The sequence below is a fragment of the Takifugu rubripes genome, chromosome 9 (assembly GCF_901000725.2).
Source record: "Takifugu rubripes chromosome 9, fTakRub1.2, whole genome shotgun sequence".
Classification (NCBI taxonomy): domain Eukaryota; kingdom Metazoa; phylum Chordata; class Actinopteri; order Tetraodontiformes; family Tetraodontidae; genus Takifugu; species Takifugu rubripes.
In genome coordinates this window covers 5939227-5959693 of record NC_042293.1, presented here as the reverse complement: position 1 = coordinate 5959693, position 20467 = coordinate 5939227, and the positions used below count along the sequence as shown (strand labels likewise).

At 45.7% G+C, this 20467-nt stretch overlaps 1 protein-coding gene across 5 annotated transcripts; it reads left to right on the top strand.

Annotated features, from left to right (window-relative positions):
• Positions 1 to 37: 37 nt before the first annotated feature.
• Positions 38 to 19170, top strand: pot1 (protection of telomeres 1 homolog). 5 transcript variants are annotated; one of them, XM_011607094.2, is made up of 22 exons: positions 38 to 100; positions 407 to 486; positions 667 to 822; positions 5163 to 5294; positions 5644 to 5716; positions 5956 to 6041; positions 6517 to 6624; positions 6871 to 6951; positions 7300 to 7426; positions 8318 to 8448; positions 8556 to 8849; positions 11447 to 11602; positions 13945 to 14129; positions 14252 to 14334; positions 16940 to 16975; positions 17226 to 17364; positions 17523 to 17722; positions 17800 to 17935; positions 18190 to 18272; positions 18479 to 18573; positions 18673 to 18778; positions 18924 to 19170. In XM_011607094.2, the coding sequence occupies exons 4-22, from the start codon at positions 5175 to 5177 to the stop codon at positions 19067 to 19069; spliced, it is 2385 nt and encodes a 794-aa protein (XP_011605396.1). In that variant the 5' UTR covers positions 38 to 100; positions 407 to 486; positions 667 to 822; positions 5163 to 5174; the 3' UTR covers positions 19070 to 19170. The 5 variants fall into 5 exon arrangements, with proteins under 5 accessions (XP_011605396.1, XP_011605395.1, XP_029697315.1 ...); XM_029841455.1 differs by lacking the exons at positions 38 to 100; positions 407 to 486; positions 667 to 822 and adding exons at positions 2259 to 2301; positions 2997 to 3122; XM_029841456.1 differs by lacking the exons at positions 38 to 100; positions 407 to 486; positions 667 to 822 and adding exons at positions 2268 to 2301; positions 2997 to 3095.
• Positions 19171 to 20467: the final 1297 nt, after the last annotated feature.

Genomic DNA, 20467 nt, shown 5'->3' with positions numbered 1-20467 from the left:
TTCCTGCTCTGAACTGGAGCCAGTGAGAGCACTGAGACTTAGACTGGCACCAGGACTGCAAAATCAATAAAAAAAAAAATCCAAGAAGAGATGAAAAGAAGTAGGGACCAACATTTGTTACTGTACATTTATTAAAAAAAGTGGTGGAAATATTTGATTTTTGTCCCATGACGTCCAAACTCGAATTATGAGATAAACTCTGTTTCTGTTTTGGTCTTTTGTGTTAACATTATCCGGTTTTATGGAAACATGCCTGTAATTTTATATAAAATTATCTGGTTCTAATAACACAAGATTGTCTTCTGGTTCTTGTGGGCAACACCCAGGAGGATTGGTTAGTTCTCCAGAGGTCAGAACGATCCAGCTGTGGCTCTGACCTGAACATCTTCCTGTCTCTTACCTGCAGCAGAACAAGGCTGATAAACAGGCAGGATTTACTGGCTCAGCGGGGCCGACTGACCCACCTCCACTGTGGGAAAGATGAAGGTGATTCAGAAGTGTTTGTTCACTCTTGACCCAGTGCAGGATTGACAGGATGGGAGCATGGATGTAATAGGTGCATTCATCAGCTCCGATCAGAATTAAATGATGCTTTTGTCAGCTAATCATGTGTATGGAGGCCCCGCAGGCACTGATGACCTTCCTGTTCTTTACTATTACCTACAGCTGGAAGGAGATATTGCATTTATCCCATGAAAGTGTTGCGCTGAGGCGGCGCCTTTACCTTCAAACACCCCTTGAGGACTGAAACAACCTGGACCGGCCCCTGGAGCCCAGGCCTGTGGAAAAAACTTTGCTTACATGTTTTAAAATCAATCTTCAGTAAGTATCTGGTGTGTAAACAGTCCGTAAGAAGTTTCCCTCCAAGTTTTCGGTTTTGAACCAAACGTGGATCAAACATTGATATATAAAACCTGATAATTAAATGATTTGATCCATGTTTGGATTATTGTGTTTAAATGTAGGCTTATGTTAAACAGTTTGTTTTTTGGATATGTTTGTTCTTTGGAGATGGATCATCCTTTTTATAGATTTGGGCCAGACCTTTATTGAATTCAAATGTGATCATTTTAGATATTTTGGTTTAGAAGTGATTAAGTTACTAATCAACGGCATCAATACCATTTGTAAATTGATTTCAGATTCTAAGATGTACAAGACCTGCAGGTTCATCATATTTCGCACATTGTCAAGTGAAATTTTTGCTCTTTTGGGCAACATTAAAATCATCCTGGACCAAAGCCGATGTGCAGCCTGGTCTAGTTGGTTTATGTCCCAAATCTGTCAGTGCAGATGAGATGGCATCTGCACGGCAGCCTTCAACTCGCCTACTACTCATCAAGGGTTTCCCGGTGTCATCTGACATGTCTTCAGATGGAGCACCTGAGCCACATCGAGATGTTTCTGTACATCAAAATCAAAAGCATCTCTTCACTAATGCGATTATCTGCCAAACACAGCAGGAAGTCGGAAGCCGCCCTCCTGTTGTAGTGTCAAGCCTTCCTTTACTCTGTGTCATTACCTTTGACAACTCTCACCAATGATAACAGAAGCAGGTATTACAGGTTGATGTTACTGGGAGAGGACGACATCAGAGCTGATTCCAGCAGCTTTTATGATGAGGGGAAGACAATAGCCAATCAGGTTTCAGGTCAACTGCAACTCCAGGAAGCTTCATCTTGTAATGAGGCAGAAAATATGATTATCTGATTACCAAGACAACTATTCCACCAATTAAGTTAATACAGCTAATGATCAATAAATCCATGACCCAGTTCATCCTGAGTGAGCTGTGGAAGCTTCCAGACTCTAGTAAAATTCTCAGGTACCAGATAAAGACCCTTTAGGCACTAGCTATCTACCCCTAAAGCCTTTTTCTACCTGAAAAACTTGAAGAATAGATGGATGTTAAATGGTTCTAATTGACAAGACTCACCAAAAGAAACAACTGGTGTCAACTGTGAGCAGTGACTTTGACCAAAATCTAAATTTGTGAGTTCTTCTATAGTTCAGGAGCAAAATGAATCAAACATTTTGGTCAATATTCTGTTTCCAGAGCACCATACTTTAATATTGAAATGAAGACTGTCTTTAATGCTTGTTGCTGCTGAGCAGTCTCTTGAAGCTCTTGTTTGGTGGATTTTGGTTATGACTTCAAATTAAATGATTTTATTTTACTTTCATCCAATGCCACCATTATTTTGTTAAGGAACTTTATTTTGTAGTTGACGGACTTCCTCCGCGCATGCGTACTCCTTTCAATTTGAACGCGCGAGGGAAACTACCGGAAGTTGCTCAGCGGTAAGTGTGTGAAGTTTAGTGTTTAATTTCGGTTTCTTCTCTTAATTAGCAGCAGAAACGCACTCCTGCTATAATATAAGTTCTCCTCTTCTGGGTTTGGAGCTCCTTTGTCATTAGAATGACTTTAGTGAACTCAGAAAATCTGAATGATCGCCATCAGGACGGTCGATTCCAAGTTTCACACGTTTGTGTATTGATTTCGACCCCAGTAGATGCTTCTCTAGATCCTTACTTTTGGCTCAATGGCGAAGATTTCAACTTGCAGTATGAAGGGAACCATTTTTAAGAGATTAAGACTTTAGCCTTGTTTTATATGGCTATATTATTCCTTGAAATTTGCTCAATATCTATTTTTGTATGTTCCCTGAGAATAAATAATAAGCCAACTGTTGACCTTTAAAAAGCAAATCCCGAGTTTCAGTTTAATTTAAAGTATTTCAGATATTTCTGCAAATTATCTGTTCTTAATGCTCATTTTTTACTGTGTTCACCCCACAGTAAAAAATGATTGATCCTGGACCGATCAGTGGATCTGCAACTGTTGTGAGAGTTGATAATGAGAGGAACCATAAATGAAGCACTTTAATCTAATTTCTGCTTATCAGTTTTAATTATTTAAATCAGTATTAATTATCAACATATAATCAATCAATCTTTATTTATAAAGCATCTGTTATTATCAAAATTGTCTCTAGGCGCTTCACAGAATCCCAGGGCCTGACTCCCAACAAGCAAGAGTGGCAAGGAAAGACTCCCCTTTAACAGGAAGAAACCATGAGCAGTACCAGACTCAAGTAGGGGACCCTCCTGCTTATGGCTGGGTGGGTAGAGGAAGAAGCAGGTAGAAGAGAGAATAGGCATAGATTATGCAAGTACCGGTACATAAATTTTAACAATGAAATGATCATTTTTGCAACACAGAGCCTCCATCTCTCTTCGCCAGCTGTTCATGAGCCAATGAAACTCCTCACAGCTGCTGAGAGCAGCAGATCTATCAATCTTTATTCCTATTGGGGTAGCTAAACTGGTCATTGGTCCCATCCTTTAGCCCCATCCCTTACTCCTCTATCTGTTCTGTTGACCTTCAAATTCTACAGTATTTTAAAAATCATTACCATTTTTGTTGCATCTTTTTTGTTCACTTTGAGTTTCATTGGGTGACCCTGCAGGTCCAGAAGCAAATCTTTCAGACAGTGGTAGCTCAGTCTGTTGGTACCTGGGCTGAGGAGCAGAGGGTTCTTGGTTCAAGTGCCAGTGCAGACAAATCTTATAAGATACTCTGGTAGTAGGGGAAGGTGCCAGAACACCTTCAGAGCACTGCTGAGGTACCAAACCCACAAATGCTCACATAGGGTACTGGAATGAACTGGCGACTCATCTGGGGGGGGGCTGCATTTGCTAATTGTGGGCACTTGGCTAATTGTGTACCCTCCCCTTGATAACGTGGTTAAGAAGATGAGCTGAGACCTGCATGGTTGTTTAGTGGGTAGGGACCGCTAGAAACTATCCTAGTACCTTCAACATATCTGGTCTGCTCACAATCTTATCTGCATTTTCCTTCACTGCTTTTTTCTAACAGTATTGATCAACTTCAAATGCTGTGGGCTGCTGGCTCTAGCAGGCAGCTGCAGCTAGCCCCACAAGCTTTGGTCCACCACACCTCAGCTCTGATAGGTCAGCTAACCAAGCCTCTTGGCATGAAGTCTTGGTCCTGAATGATTTCACCATCTGAAAGCTGCCGAGTTGTAGATCTGGAGCTCTGTTGTGCTGTCGTTTGAGCCTTTGGCTCTGCCTATTTGGTCCACATTACAGAGGTTTATTTCACTTTAATTTTCCTTGGTAGAATTTTCTGCCCAACTGGGTCACTGCCTGGGCAGCTGAGCAAGCAGCTTGTCTGCCTCACGGGCTGTTCCTGCTGTGCTGTCCTCTGCCTGTGATGCTTCACTGAGGGACTCACCGGTCAAATCTGCAGGAACTCAAAGTAACACGGCCTGACAGGAACCAACATGCTGGCCACTTGGAACAAAGCCAGCGTTTTTGTAGATTTTTTTTCAGAAGAAAGGCCTGGCAGACCGTTAGCATGCTGCCCTCCTGTAGACACAGGTGTTGTGCTTCCTGTCAGAGGTTTTATCCTGTCAGAAGTTGTGTATTGGAGGACAGGTGAAACCTGCAGTTCTGATGTCAGCAGGTAAAAGGGCTGTACGACACTGTAAATTATGGTAATCACCATGTCTTTGCTATGAATTGAGATCACCACATGAGATCTGACATGATTTTATTCCTTACTCAAATAGTTCTCATCTTCTGAACTCTCTTGTGTTGGACGGTGTTTATTGGGGCCAAATATTTGTCTAGGTGACACCTGATAGCTGCCATCATCTCCTGTCTGCTTGAGTTTGGTGGCTTCAGCAATGCCCTGCAGAAGGTTCCATGGAAGGTTATGGACATCTGCGTGTTTTTCCCACTAACCCTACAGCTTCATCATGCTGTACGTTGTGGTGACATTTAACTGTAGAGATTTACAGTGCTGCAATGAAGGCAAAACAACTTCAGGGATGGATCCAGAGGATCTTTGTTCTTTGTGGGTACTTGGCAAATATCCGGGAGGAAACGGGAACATTTGTTTGTGATGCAGCTCCTAAAATGAAATACTTCAGAATTGCTGCGTGTAGACATGAAATGCTGTGCATCTGGGAATCAAGATTGATTTTCTAAGAACTTTTTTCGTGCAGCTCGAGCAGGCAGTGTTCAACATTACGGAGTAAGAAAGTTTCCTGCAATGGACGTTCTGGTTCTGTTTTGTGATCTGAATCATGGGATATTATTTGAGTTCATCACATCTTCTGATTGGTCTCCCTCAGATCTCCATAAACATGCCGGTTCACCTCCTGTCAGATGGGGCAGGGCCACCTAGACAGGTACCATCTCATCTGAGCAGGATTCCCATCACACTCATCAATACCAGTGTGGACTGCACCGACAGGACAGTCCAGGTGTGGAGACTTTTTTTCTGGTTTTCTGTGACAGCAGGTTTACAATAGTGATGTTAGCTTGTTTTCTGAGAGAGACCATGCTGAAACACCGTCCAGGACCAAAGCTTTAATGCTAACGCAGCATTAGCAGGAGACCGATGTGCTAAATGGTCAGGTGATCAGTAATATTGTCCTGCTGTGATGGTTGCAGGTTCTTTGTACCAGCAGAGTAATAATCTGAACAGCTCCTTCTCAGAGCAGTAAAGCAGCAGATAAATCCAACTCCACCAATGCTGCTCAGATTCTTTATTGCTTCTCTGGTCCCAGTTCTTCGGTACTGGTAAAAACTTGCCTGTTTGATTGCGTGCAGGGCAGAGTGGTGCACAAAGGTCCGCTGGTGCCGACGGCAGCTGACTCCTTTATCCTGAAGGCTGTGGTCACAGGTGAGCGTGAAAAATTCTTATGTCTGGAAATCAGTTTTGATTCTTCGTTAGAGGTTTTTTTAAAAATGGAACCTGATGTGATGTCATTGATCTGATAGATTCAGTATTACATGCCTGCGTGTATCTGTATCTTTATGTATTGCTCAGCATTAATCTGCACTAATCTTCGGTCTGTGAATAAGAGTCTACCCGAGCTGTAAGTTTGAGCTTTACTCATGTTTTGAATCTTTGCTTTACAGAAGAGTCTGAACAGATTGTGGGCTCAATTAACGTCATCCTGCAGGGTACGCTGGCTCAGGACTTCAGTCAATCCGTCCATCAAGGGGTATGTTCATTTTGAAGGCCTTGGTTTAGGAGGTTTTCCTAAACCAGGACAGCAGACTATTTTCTCTGTCTCAACATACAGACCCTCTTGCTCCACCTCCAGAGTTTAACCACTCCCTCTCGCTGTTGCCACAGTAACATTTTCCTTTTCCTGAAACATGGCAACAACTCTGATGCTGTTTACAAAGTTCTGAATCACTTTTCTGGTGAGGATTTGGATGATTATCTCACCGAGGATAATCCTGGTGAATGTCAGAAAATCTGAAATCTGACTCACTACATTCAGCTCTACATCAGTTTGTCAGGTCATCCAAACACAATGCTTCTGCTTCCTTTTCTTGAGCTTTGGTGCCGTCTCCTGGGCAACTGACACGCCAGTTTATGGATGACTCACCCCTGTGGGATGAAGGTGTATGTTTATCTGTCAAGTTTGATCTCACAGTTCTGTTTGTGTTTATTCTGGCCTGTTTGTGCAGGATGTGGTCGCAGCCTCTGGCTTCACTGTCGGCAAATCGCCTACACGTCTCAGGGACAAGCTTCACCCCTTTAACCTGCAGCTGTCTGGAGACCACGCCTGCGTGTTTGTAAGACACTAATGGCCACACAGAAAATATGTTGCTAAGCAATATTGAGTCAGTTTTAGAAATCATTTAGAAAAAGTATCATCAAGTTGTAGCTTCACACCAGTATGGCTAATGGTATGCTGACTCAACCCCATGGCTGTCTCACGCAGCTGTTTGAGATATGAAAAACTGATATTTATATTTGTGTATTTTCCTCAGTATCGGCTGTACTGCTTCTAACACTTCTTTGTCCTCTTTGACCTTCAGGTGTCCCGAGAAGTGCCGCCGCATCCCCCCCACCCTCGATCCTTGGCAGTTGTAAGGAGAGCCAGCGCAGCCTCGACAGAGGTCAGAGATGAACGGCAGATTAGCTGTGGTCCATGATGGTCTTGTGTCTGTCAGGATGTTTTCTGTCAACTGCTGGCGGTCCTGGTGACCTCCACCTTTATTAACTAAACATTCTGTATTTCATATACAGTCAGACATTAAAACTTTACAGAAGTTTCCTGTTGATGCACTTTGGTTTCCTGAGTGTTTGGGTTTTAGCTCATTTAGGCTGCACTCACACTGTCCCAACTGTGTCCAAGTACACTTCCCCTAAGGTCTGATTTCAATTGGATCAGTCTGGCTTGTTTATGTCTTTATTCTTGCATGACATTTTCAGAGTATTAATAATATAATCTTAATTCTCCTCAGGTTTCCAGGGTGACCAAGGTTCCAAAGTACATGTATGTCAGACTGAAGGACCTGAAGCCTGGAACTGTGGTCAACGTGTATGGAGTGGTGGTTTTCTTCAAGCAGCCGTTCAGGACACGTGGAACCGGTCAGTCCAGAATTCCAACCACATTAGGTTAAATCAATCAGATTCTGAGACTGACCTCGGGATGCGTGGAACTGGTCGGTCCAGAATTTCAACCACATTAGTTTAAATCGATCAGATTTTGAGACCGACCTCAGCTGGTGTACTGGGAATCTTTCATGAAGCTGGAAGTCCATGATGGTTTATATAGGAAGACTGGTGGCCCCCATGAAGGTGAAACATTATGTCAGGTTGTCTGGTTTCCACAGCTCATCAGCACAGACAAGAAGCTGCTGCTAAATATCATCCAAGACAGCATCAACTGCAGCAAAGTTTCCCTGGAAACAGGGGAGGGACAAGAACCTTATCTTTGCCTCAATGTGCAACAAAGTCCTCCGTTTTAGAGCCACAACCAAAGATATCTCCAGGTTTCTCCCATGATGGTCATATTTAAAGCACCCTGTATAATGGCCATTAGAGGCCCAGATCCATCATATCTGGAGACCCAGCAGATCATTCCAGTAGGCCGCTCCGCTCTCAGAGTGCTTGTTTACTGCTGGTTCCAGAAACTTTCACAGTAGAATGGGAGGCCGAACTTTCAGCCCTGCTGTTGAACCACCCTTCCTCCATGAGAAGGTTTAGAGTCTGTAGCTAGTCATTATGCTAGCTAAAATAATGCTAATATTGAGAAGAGGAACAGCTAAGTTTTGGCATTGTCTCAGCTACATTGCTACAGGCTGAGGCTGCTGAGGACCAGAGACATGAACTGACTGGTTCCTCTCCTCTCGCTTCCTCTCCTCTCGCTTCCTCTCCTCTCGCTTCCTCTCCTCTCCTCTCCTCTCCTCTCCTCTCCTCTCCTCTCCTCTCCTCTCCTCTCCTCTCCTCTCCACTCCTGCCCACTCCTCTCCACTCCAGACTTCTGCTCCAGTCTGAAGATAACTGACCAGTCCAACCAAAGTGTCTTCTGCACCATCTTCTGTGAGAAGCTGGAGGACCATCCTAAAATCTTTCAAATCGGGGACATTATCCGCCTGCACAGAGTCAAGGTCCATTCTGGCTTCCAGAATGCTTCTAACTGCCTTTGATCAAATTCAATCAGAATACAGGTCTGAAGGTCAACAATGTCCTCACTAGTTGCTTGTTGTCTTCCTAGACTCAGTTTTTCAATGACTCCATCATGTTGGTCAACACCTTTGGTTTCTCGGTGGTGACATTTGACGGCGGGGAGGGTGGACCCGTGGAGCCGAGAACCTCCTGCCAGAAGTTCCACTTTGACGAGACGGATGGTTCTACTGTGGAGGAGCTGCGGGCCTGGGCTGCTGGCCAGGTGAAGATGCCCCCGTCCCCGTTGATGCGTCTGTCTGCAGTTCAGCCCACAAATTACTTTGACCTGACCTGCCAGCTGCTGGCCAAGGCCTCCATCGACTCCACCTGCACCCTGCTGAGGGTAAGAAGCGTCATTTCTGTCCCCATCTTGTGATAAAGCATCTGAGATAATGTTCAGAAGACTGTCAGAAACTCGCTCTTCTTCCAGTCTGATAAGCTCCACATATGTCAGCAGGAATTCCTTAACGTTCTTTCAAAATGAATTTATTATAAAAGCAACCAGAGGAGGAATGGAGATGTTCCTTTAAGGAGCTGCAGTCCGTGAAGGACGGAGCAATATTAAACGCTACCGTTAATTAAGCCTAACATTTCCCATATACGTCAGAAAATATGCCAGAACTGTAGGTAAACAAAACAAAAAAAGTTACATAACTGCAGCAGAAGAGCACCCCCCCTGACCAGGATGGATGATGGCTTACCAGCATGTAAAGACTCAAAAGGAGGAAATACTGTATTTTCCGCACCATAAGGCGCACCGGGTTATAAGGTGCACTCTCAATTACGGGGTTTATTTCTGTACTTAAGCCATACATAAGACGCACCGTATTTTTAGGCGCATGCTAAAACATACAGTAAAAAACGACAACGGATTTAAAACAGTGAGTTTCGACACAACAAAATATTCATTCTTCCACCACAAAACCATCAAAGTTTTTATCTTCTGTATCTGAATTAAACAGCCGCGCTATTTCAATGTCCAACATCCTGAGTTCCTCTTCGTCATCAACTGAATCAGACTCGCCGGCTTTTGCGAAAGCTCTTACAATACATGAAGACCGTATCATAGCCCATGCATCTACAATCCACCCGCATATGGTGGCATAACTTGCCCGCCGCTGCCTCATAGTCTTTGTGAAGGAGTGTTCGCCTTCCGTCATCCAGCGCTCCCATGCAGTGCGCAGCTTGACGTTAAAAGCCCGGTTCACACCAATGTCCACCGGTTGTAGTTCCTTTGTGAGTCCTCCCGGGATGATGACGAGCTCTGAATTCACCTGCTTAATGTGTTGTTTGACGCTGTCTGAGGTGGGCGCGCATGGAATCACATACAAGCAGGGACGTGAAGTGTGAAAAAAGCCACCTGGCCTCCTAATATACACTTCCCTCAGCCACTCTTTAATTTTTTCTTTGTCCATCCAGCCCTTTTGATTTGCCTTGACCACAACTCCGGCAGGAAACGCTTCTTTCAGCAACGTCTTTCTCTTGAAAATCACCATTGGTGGCAATTTCTGTCCGTTTCCGTGGCAGCCGAGAACCACTGTGAACGACAACTTCTCATGCCCCGTCGTGCATATCGCCACCGTGCTGGTCCCTTTTTTCTCCACTGTGTGGGTCAAAGTGATGTCAAAAGTCAGCGGGATTTTATCCATGTTGGTGATGTGGCTGGGAGCGGGGTTTTTTTGCCGGTTATTTTGTCGCGGCAGTAGGTGCGGAAGATGGCCACCCTCTCCTGGTAATCCGCAGGCAGCCGTTGCACCACAGTAGTCCTCATGCGTATGGAGAGATGCCGCCTCCTCATAAAATGAAAACAAGACGGACCTCCTTGGAAGTGCTCAATGTCCATTTCTTCAGCAATCGCTTTGGCCTTTGGTGACAGTAGAGACGCCCCTTCCAGTTGTTCGCTGTTCCACAACCCACTGTTCCACTCGGTCCAGCTCGGGCCACCTTGCTTTGTTCCCGCAAAAACTCAGCTTCGTCTTCCTCACTTGGCGCAGTTCACTTTCTTGTTTTCTCCACTTTCTGACCATGGACTCATTTACATTAAAATGTCTTGGAGCTGCTCAATTGCCATTTTCAGCCGCATATTCGATGGCCTGCAGTTTAATGTAAGCCTCATACGCGTGTCGCTTGACCGCCGCCATTTTAGGGGATCCTTACGCATAGGTGTGCCGCTAATCGATGGGCGGAGCATTTACTGTAGTGCACCCACCAAAAGCACACTGCAGATTTTGGAACTCAGTCCACACACAAGGCGCACCGTATTATAAGGCGCACTGTTGATTTTTGAGAAAATCTCAGTGTTTTAAGTGCGCCTTATAGTGCGGAAAATACGGTATATCTTTGGTCTTTGCTTCCAGTATTGCGGGATGTCCCTTTCACTTATTACTAATTTGATTAAATTATTTGAAGTTAAAGCTGAAACAAACCAACCAAGGCAATATTTAATATGTGGCAACATCAAATTAGACAAATTAATAAACTTTTAACATCTGCTACGGTGAGAGTTGATGACTTGCATAACTTTCTCAGTGGGATCGGTTCATTTAGATGGATCTTTACATAAACAGACACAAATATTGGCTCACATAATTATTAATTACATAAGGCCAAGACTTCAAAGAGCAGCTGGAAATTAAAAAGCTCACTTGTTTTCCTGTGTTGTATAATTTTCTACTTCAGTAGAAATGTTCTAACATATTTGAAAAAAATGTATAAAGGAAAAACCTAATTAACTTTAAGACCTACAATCTAAGAACTACGAACTAATAATGGAAAATAAATAAAGGAAATCCATAATGGTTATGGCCCTCTTTGATCACAGTGGGTTTTACGAGTGAGCTGAACCTTCTGGTGGAATTTCTGTCTTCAGACATTCATGTTTCTTTCCCTGCTGTGAAGCTTCGGACAATGTGCTGTTGTAATGGTTGTGATGGTCTACAGGTGTGGGACGGCTCCAGATGTGCTCACACACTCTTGAAAGTGAACATCAGTCCAGACATCATAGAGGGACCGCCGTCCTTCTCTGCACGGAAGGAGGAGCTCATTGCCAACATCCTGGTCTACGACAACCACGTGGAGTTCACGAGGCAGCTGAAGGTTGGACACACACGCGCACACATACGCACACACGTAGACGCACACACAAACACACACACACACACATTGAACACTTTCATTTCCAGATGTTGTCATTTCAATATAATTCACTGGGATTTGTTTTAACCAGGTTTGTAGTTGAACATCTTCATCATATGAGCACCCGGATTCCAGAAGAACGCTGTTGTTGAGTCGTGATCCTTTTATTGATTGTGGCTTTGAAGGCTTCACCCTGTCTGACATGATTATGTTTTGTTTTTTAATTATTCATCTTATGTGAGTACTTCAGATGAACTCTCGCATGTCTACATCAGGAAATGTGCTGAGCTCACACAAACAAATCTCAGCTTTAAAGCAGCACCAGAGTTTAGCCAGTGACAGAACCGATGTTCTGTTATCAGTTACGCATCTGTCAGATCACTGTCACGATTATCCAAGTCAGTCTGATTGGCTTTAGTTGGGTGATTGAAGAACTGTTTGAGATGTTGTGTTGCCCTCATTCATGCTGCAGCTGTGCTCAAATGTGGACCGACTGTTTGGACCCTCTGGGTCTGAGGGGACGGCAGGAATGTTGTCACATGTCACACGTGAATTGCTTTGAAGTGACTTTGCTGTGCGTTTGAAGAGTCTGTAAATTTAGCTTTGTGATCATGCTCAGCCGACCGAAGCCTGAACTGTAAAGGCAAAGGATTGTGCTTAAAATGCGCAGAAAAAACAGGTTAGTCACGTCTTCTTCTGATGTACCTGCACCTAAACCTGCAGCACTGTTGTGACCACTTTGGCCCTGGAACTGAATACCTGGTTACCCTGGCAGCAAGGCTCCTCCTACAAACAGATGATGATTCTGTATTTCAGGCCAGACAAAGAGGTTACCTTTGGTCCAGCTTTCTGACGTGTCTTTGATGAGCGGAATTGGGTCAGATCATTCACATCAGTGATCATCTTCTGGGCCTTCTGCTCGTCAGTGGCATTCAGTTCTGCTGATTATCTCGTTTTAGGTGCTCACACTTGGGTGAATGCCGCCTCAGGCCCTGATGCGTCCTCGTCTTTCCTCCCACGCTGCTTCCTGTTTGGTGAACACTGTTCTGAGGAGAACGGGCCTCCATGTTGAGCCCATGGGCTCACATTTAGTCCAGAATCCACCGACCGCAATTAAAGTGCTGCTTCTCTCCTGATGCTTGAGAAGTTAACTGAAGCATTAGTGGAACAAGTGAGGGATGAGATCAGCGCTGGTGCTTCAGTGCACAGCTCTCATCTGTGTAGGCTTTAGTCCTGTTTATGTAGATCCCAGAATTCTGGAGTTCTGTTCACTTTACCAGCCCGTCAATGTGAGGAGCTGCAGGTTAACCAGGCTCCAGCAGCGATTTTGGTTTCTCTGCTGATCAAAGTTACTACAATTGTCACTCAAGCAGTCCAAGCAGTTTCTGTTAATCACACATCTGGAACACGTCCCTTTCTTTGTCTGTACTTCTTTACCTGTTCAGGTGAGAGGGAGTGCAGTTTTTAGTCAGGAGAACGATGTATCCAGAATTTAAGCCTGGATGTTTGTTGCACCTAGCTGGTGTGGGCAGAGCCAGTCCAGAGGGGGAAGACCCTTAGAGGGGTGGAGAACCTCAAGAAGGAGGAAGAACCTCTGGACAGGGGAAAACCTCAGGAGGAGGCGGGGGGTCTTCATCCCAACAGACTGCAGCTGGATAATCAAACCCACATGAAACCTGATAAACTCTTTCAGTTTAAATCCTCCACTGAAACTCAAGTATGGCAACAATAAATACAATTTATTCAACTTTTCTGGTTAGTAATAAATTATTTGCCTTGATGACCTCCCTGACACATCCAGTAGATCTGTTGGGATGTAACCAGTCCCCTGTGCCACGGCGTTATAAAAACATCCTCTGTACAAACTTCTGTCCTCTGTACAAACACAAGGGTGCCCTTACCCTGGTGCGATTAGTTCAGACCTCTGAGGAGCAGCTGAGTGCTGCAGCTCCTGCCTGTGAACCCTCAGGATTTGATGGCTGCTTTGTTCCTCCGTCAGCATCAATATGCTCAGTGTTGACCATCATCTGAGCTCCACAGGAGGAATGGATCCATCCACCTGACAAAGACTCAAGATTATCCCAGCAAATTCAGATGTAGCCAGAGCTCATCCTGCCACCCCAGCAGATCAGCTTCTGAGAAGCTTCAGCCAGTCCTGCTGAAGACACATGGCGCCATCTGCTGGTCCACAAATACCTCATGCAAAAAACCACAAAGTGAAGAGATGATGACGTTTGTTCCCTGACGTGTGATCTTACCACAGGAAGAGTGGGTGGGGCTTAATGAATGTTTTGTCTCCTCAGCCTGGAGATTTCCTGAGACTCTACAACCTGCGAGCGATTCCAGGATCCCAAAAGGTTCCTGGACTCCCCAGCAGTCAGCCAGCAGAGCTCCATCATTTGTCGTTCCACCTGCATGGAGGGACCGCTTATGGTCGAGGCCTTCGCATTCTACCAGAGAACAGCTCTGATGTGCAGGAACTGAAGAGGTACGGCAGGAGATGTATGGCTCTTTGATCTCATAAAACCAATACATCTATTGATCAATTTGAATGTTCTGAAAAATGTTTCCTCTCTCAAAGCTGAAGAAGCTTCATGTGTCTTTGATTAGAGTTTTAGACTTGTTTGAGGACGACGAGCTGAACAACTCGTACCTGATGGATACGTGGAGTACGACGCCTGAAAGTTCAGCAGGTGAGAACAGAACTTCTAAGAACCTCTGGCCTGCTGCTGCTGCTGCTTTCCATCCAGAGGTTTTTACAAAGCAGCACTGGAGATGTGAAGCTGGAGGCCGTGTCCATAAGTTGAGCCTCCTGAATGTTCAGGTCTCACCAAACGCAATCAGAGGTCTGAAGACTTCTGAGCCTAGGCCTGATTGTGCTGACCCTCTTTTATTCAACCTCTTTTTCTGAGTTCTGGTTGATTTTCTCATCTGTAAGGGCACTGTCATACATGATTCTTGTTCTTGTGGTGTAGTATGTAGAATGATGAGAAGATGCTTCAACTTATAAGGTCTTCCACATCCTGTTACTGGACCGTCCTCTTCAGACTCCAGCTGTGCTGCTGCTTGGACCAAAAGAGTTGCCTCATATCATCCTCGGTCTCGGTCCACTTTGGTCCTGGTTTTCTGCTCATATGATTGTTCCTGACCCGTCTGGACTCGCTTACTCTGACATGGACCCCCCCCACCACACACATTACAGTGATGATAGCATGGGCGTGATGTTGGGCTCATGGGCAGGTCCCCCTGGAGAAAGTGTTGCTGTTAGACTGGGATTGGATTTCATGGATTCTCTTCCTGGTCTGTTGGTTGCCGATGTTTCTGTGTGCAAATCAAAATGGCGCCCAGAGCGGTCGCCTTGTCTTGCTGCGTTCTTGTTTGTCTATTTTTGTTTGTTAATTGTGTGTCTGTCTGCTCTTACACCCGTGAAGAGCTATTAAACATCAGGACTCTCACCCCCACGGACTTACTTCCAGTTTTTCTGGCTCCTGCAGCCGACCTGGTTCACTTTTTGGTCCAAAAGGTGAGACGGCGGAGGAGAGGAAGACGGGCCGGTGCCTTGGCGAGATTACGCAGGAGAGGCTCGCACACGGCGCTGCCTGGGATCTTTCTGTCCAACGTCAACTCACTTTGTAACAAAATGGACGAGCTGAAGTAGCTGATGCAGATTAAAGATTTCTCCACCTCGTGTGTTCTCTGCTTCACTGAAACCTGGTTCAGGAAAGAGACACCGGACAGCGCGCTCCTCCTCGAGGAATTCCAGCTGTTCCGTGCCGACCGCGACCTGGCGCTCTCTGGCAAGAGAGCAGGCGGTGGAGTCTGCTTCTACATCAACAGCGACTGGTGCACTGATGTGACTGTGATCTCTCAGCACTGTTCTCCTGCTTTGGAATACCTCTTCATCAACTGCAGACCCTTCTATTCTCCGCGTGAGTTCGCTTCATTCATTCTGGCCTCTGTTTACATCTCGCCAGACGCGGACGCGCGCGAGGCTCAGCGCACGCTCGCGGACTGTATTCAACAAGTGGAGCAGACCTATCCCGACGCTCTGGTTATCGTGCTTGGTGACTTTAATCAGAGCAACCTGAGATACTCCAATCCTCTGCCCCCCCCACCTCTGCCCCCCACCTGTAGTCATGAAGTCCTTAGAGCGCCTGATCCTGCCACACCTCAAGTCCATCACCACCCCCCTCCTGGATCCACTGCAGTTCGCCTACAGAGCTAACAGATCTGTGGACGACGCGGTCAACCTGGCCCTTCACTCCATCTTGCAGCATCTGGACTCCCCAGGAACCTACGCGAGGATCCTGTTCGTGGACTTCAGCTCTGTGTTCAACACCATCTGCCCCGCTCTGCTACAGGACAAGCTGTCCTAGCTTAGTGTGCCTGACTCCCTCTGCAGGTGGATCACTCACTTCCTGACAGATCGGAGGCAGTATGTGTGGCTGGGGAAGACTGTCTCAGACTCTATCACCATCAGCACTGGATCACCCCAGGGCTGTGTACTTTCCCCCCTGCGCTTCCTGGGCACCACCATCACCCGGGACCTTAAGTGGGAGCCAACCATCAGCTCCCTCATCAAGAAGGCCCAGCAAAGGATGTTCTTCCTACGGCAGCTGAGGAAGCTCAAACTGCCTCCCAGGATGTTGGCGCAGTTTTATACGGCCATCATCGAGTCCATCCTCACCTCCTCCATCACCGTGTGATATGCTGGCGCCACCGTCAGGGACAGACTGAGGCTGCAGCACGTCGTGCGTGCTGCCGAGAAAGTGATCGGCTGCAGGCTTCCATCCATCCAGGACCTGTATATCTCCAGGACCCGGAGGTGTGCAGGTCGGATCACGGCTGACCCTTCCCACCCTGGTCACAGACTGTTTCCCCCCTCCCCTCAGGCAGGAGACTACGGTCCATTCGGACCAAAACCTCCCGCTACATGAACAGCTTCTTCCCCTCTGCCATCAGGCTGCTGAATACCAAGTGACTTATCACTTAAGCACCACGTACAGCAGCCAGTCGGACTCACGAACAATACACTACTTTTGCATTGACCTGCACTGTGGACTTTTAACTTAACTGCTGCTCTTGCACATTATAGGAATACATATTACCTATTCCTTACTATTTATATATATATATATGTCTTATCTTATTTATCTTATTCTAGTGTTTATTGTCTTCTCTATGTTGAATGTTGCAGCGTCACACCGGGACAAATTCCTAGCTTGTGTAATACTGTGTACTACATGAACAATGGCAATAAATAAATCTGATTCTGATCTGATTCTGTTTGTGTTTCAGGTGCTGAAGCTGCTGGAGGTTTGGAACTGCTGGATGGTAATTTCCTATTTGGTCTGAATTTCCTGGATTAGGAGAGACAACAATAGGTTTCATATCCTCTGGGAAAATTCTTGCTTTAAAATGACATCTTGTTGGATTTAGGTTGAAAAGACATACACCTGCTGAGCAATCGTAGCTCCAAGGCTGGATTGAGCTGCATTTCTTGTTAAATATTTTAGTTCCTTTTAAAGTTATTAAGTAGCTTCAGTGCATTTGTGCCCCAGTATTCTGATGTTTTTTGTTCCAGATAGGCACCCAGAACAGCTGTCTGAGGTGAGGCGCGCCGGTCCGGGTGGTGTCCACCATGTCAGGGTCCAGCTGCGCTCCTACGAGCCGCAAAAACTTCACCAGCTCCTGAAGCTCTACTGCAGCAAGTGCAGCTCCATGTACGACCATTTGTGCTTGTTTAGGTCCTGCAAGCCATTAGATCCCTCAGAGTCTGCAGTTTTTTCATGTTCAAAACATTTTGCTCCTTATTTATACTGATAAAGAACCAGATCACCACAACTACACTATATTTAACAATTGATGCTTTTTATCTCAGGCAAGACGTCCCAGATGAAGAACTGGTAGAGAATTTATTCTCTCAGGCCTCCAGGAGCCCCGTCCCCTGTGACCCTCCACCCTGGGCTCTCTCTGGGATGGCCAGACTCCCACCAGGACCCTTAAAGCGGACTCTCAGCATTCACATGTCTAAACAGCTTGTGTCTGAGGGCAAAACCACACAGCTTATCTTCATCATGGGTACCTCTTGGATGCTCCTCATCTTCATGCAGTTCAGAGTCAACTACAGGTACTGATGGACCGCCACTGTCCCATAGGTTCTTCTCTGGAGGAAGCCATTCAGCTCACTTCTGGCTACCAGAACGTGGTCCCTGTGATGTCATCAGGAGGTCACATGACTCTGCTGGACCTGTCTGCACCGTTCTTGTTCAGAGGCAGGAAGAGATTCTATGGGTCAGAGTCAATCAGCTCATGTTCATCTCCACATTTGGGAGTCTGTACCGACTCACTGCCCCCCTTGTGGTCAAATAGGTGTCATACAGGGAGTTTTCAGAAGTTTGAAGGCTCAAGCCTCTTAGGATACGACAGCAGTTTACTGTTAATCCAGAGTGTCCTTGGTGATATGAAGCCTTAATTTAGATGTTTCTACAGACATATTCAGTGTTGCAGCTAAAGTTGACCAACTGTAAGGTTCACGTGCCTTCCAGGTGCAGAAACTGCTCAGACGTGGTAATAAAGGAGCCGTGGGGCAATGGCGTTGAGCTGATCAATGAAAAGACCATTGCTGAAGGTACATGAGCTGCTGCCAAGTGGCCAAAGTCAACCATGTTTCACTCTGTGAGTGACAACACTTGATAATTGGCTTGTTTGGCAAACACAACTAAATTCAGCAACACAGAATTAACAGTTTTGTAATTGAAGTTAAAGCATCGGTGATTCTACTAAAGATCTAAGTTCCAGTTTGACTTGTTCTCCTCTCCCTTCTTTACTGGCCAGCCTTCGGCATCCAACTGATGCAATTTGTCTTTCTGATGAAGTTTAAGCTGCAAGATGCCACTGACAGTCTGGACGTCTTCCTGTTTAGGGATGCTGTGAGTTTCTATCATCCCTGAGCCATTTGAAAAAGGGAAAATCCCACTAAGGACGCTGCATGAGCCTGTTATGACATCTCGCTTTGTTCCTGTCATCAGGAGCTGTTCTTCGGTGTGACAGCAGAGGACGCAGCAGCCAATCAGGAGGCTCAAAGCCGCGTCTGCCGGATGGTGGAGTCCATCTGCCCACCAGAGGACAGCACTGGTACATGTCTCCTTAATACTGACATACCTGAACAGGTCTAAGCTACACCTCCTCAACTGCAGAAAAATAGCCTCAGACACCACGCACACGCTTGGCTCAGCTGTCAGTCGTGACGATTCGCTCTGTCATGTTTCTGTGTCCTTAGGTGAGCGTCCGTGGCTCCATTTGTGTCTGGTGTCATACAGCAGAGAAGACGATTTTGGCCAGAACCAAACCTGTTATCAGATCTGCCACAGTGCCATTGCCTCGTCCAGCCCAGACCTCCAGGCTCCTTTCCACCCTCCCTTTTGAATGTGTCTTTATTGATTGTGTGAATCTCAACATTTTTGTAAAATGTTGAACATTCTGTCTGCAGCAAAACTGTAAAAAATAAAAGTTTTTTAAGTTTGGTCTGTGCAGATTCATCCAGGTCATGGTTATCTGTGTCAACTGGAATGTTTTTCTTGTCTTTTGAATATGTTTTGTGTTCTATCCAGAAGGCTTCTTCAGTTCTGAACTCACTGGGGACAGAGCTTGAAAATATAGCCCTTGTGGACCATTAGCATGCTTATGATCTGGGTGGTCACCTGAGAGTTGTTGGTAGGGTCGTTCACCTAGTTTCAGTTGGTGTGTCTCCCCATTGTCTGCTGGCTCACATGGTGAGTCACCAGGTCTCCTAAAATGGTGTGAACGTTTGGTTTTCTTGGGAGGAGTGGAGGACTGCATTGTATGTGTTTTTTCCAATTTGACATGGGTGGCTTCCTTGACACCCCTTTAAGTTTTGCTAAACCAAAAACTCGTCTTTGAAATTTGAAGTCATGCTATTGTTGAAATTCTTTTAAATGGAGTGATCCTGAAAATCACAACACATCTAAGATCATTATTCCTGAAAATCACAACACATCTAAGATCATTATTTCTGAAATCAAAAGTTCCAGAGTACAGTTGTGTATTAATGCAGACGGGTCAGTAGAGGACGCAGCAGGACTCTGAATGCTGACTCGAGACTTTGGTCCCTGACTCTTTGGGCCCCATAGCTAACACTAACCATTATTCAAGGTAGTTTTCTCTGTCAACTGGACTGTGTTTCTTCTCTTTGAAGACATTTCGCAACACTCAGAGGTTAGTACACCCGAAGGACAAGACACCAAGACACAAACAAAGTAATGTTGTTTATGCTGTACAGTGCCAGGAGGAATGCAAGGAACTGTACATTGGGGAAACCAAAGAACCTCTCCACAGAGGAATGGCACAGCACAGACATGCCACCTCTTCAGGTCAGGATTCAGCAGTCCACTTACACCTAAAGGAGAGTGGGCACTCCTTCGAGGACAGCCAAGTATGGATACTGGCCAGAGAAGACCGCTGGTTTGAAAGGGGTGTCAAGGAAGCTATCCATGTCAAATTGGAAAAACCATCCTTAAACAGAGGTGGTGGGCTGAGGCACTTCCTGTCACCCACGTACAATGCAGTCCTCCACTCCTTCCAACAGCAAAACAAACATTCACACCATTCCAGGAGACCCGGAGACTCACCACCAAGTGAGCCAGCAGACAAAGGGGAGACACCTCAAGCGAAACTAGGTGAACGACCCGACCAATGACCCTGCCAATGACTCTCAGGTGACCACTCAGATCATTAACATGCCAATGGTCCACAGGGGCTACATTTTTCAGCTCTCTCTCCAGCGAGTTCAGAACTGAATAAGCC

What these genes read in the sequence shown, in the direction of transcription:
- pot1 (XM_011607094.2), top strand. Translation starts at nt 5,175, where the DNA reads ATGCCGGTTCACCTCCTGTCAGATGGGGCAGGGCCACCTAGACAGGTA. An exon ending in CCAGCGCAGCCTCGACAGAG is followed by an intron (nt 6,952 to 7,299) that starts GTCAGAGATGAA and finishes AATTCTCCTCAG; the next exon opens with GTTTCCAGGGTGACCAAGGT. An exon ending in TCCGCCTGCACAGAGTCAAG is followed by an intron (nt 8,449 to 8,555) that starts GTCCATTCTGGC and finishes TTGTCTTCCTAG; the next exon opens with ACTCAGTTTTTCAATGACTC.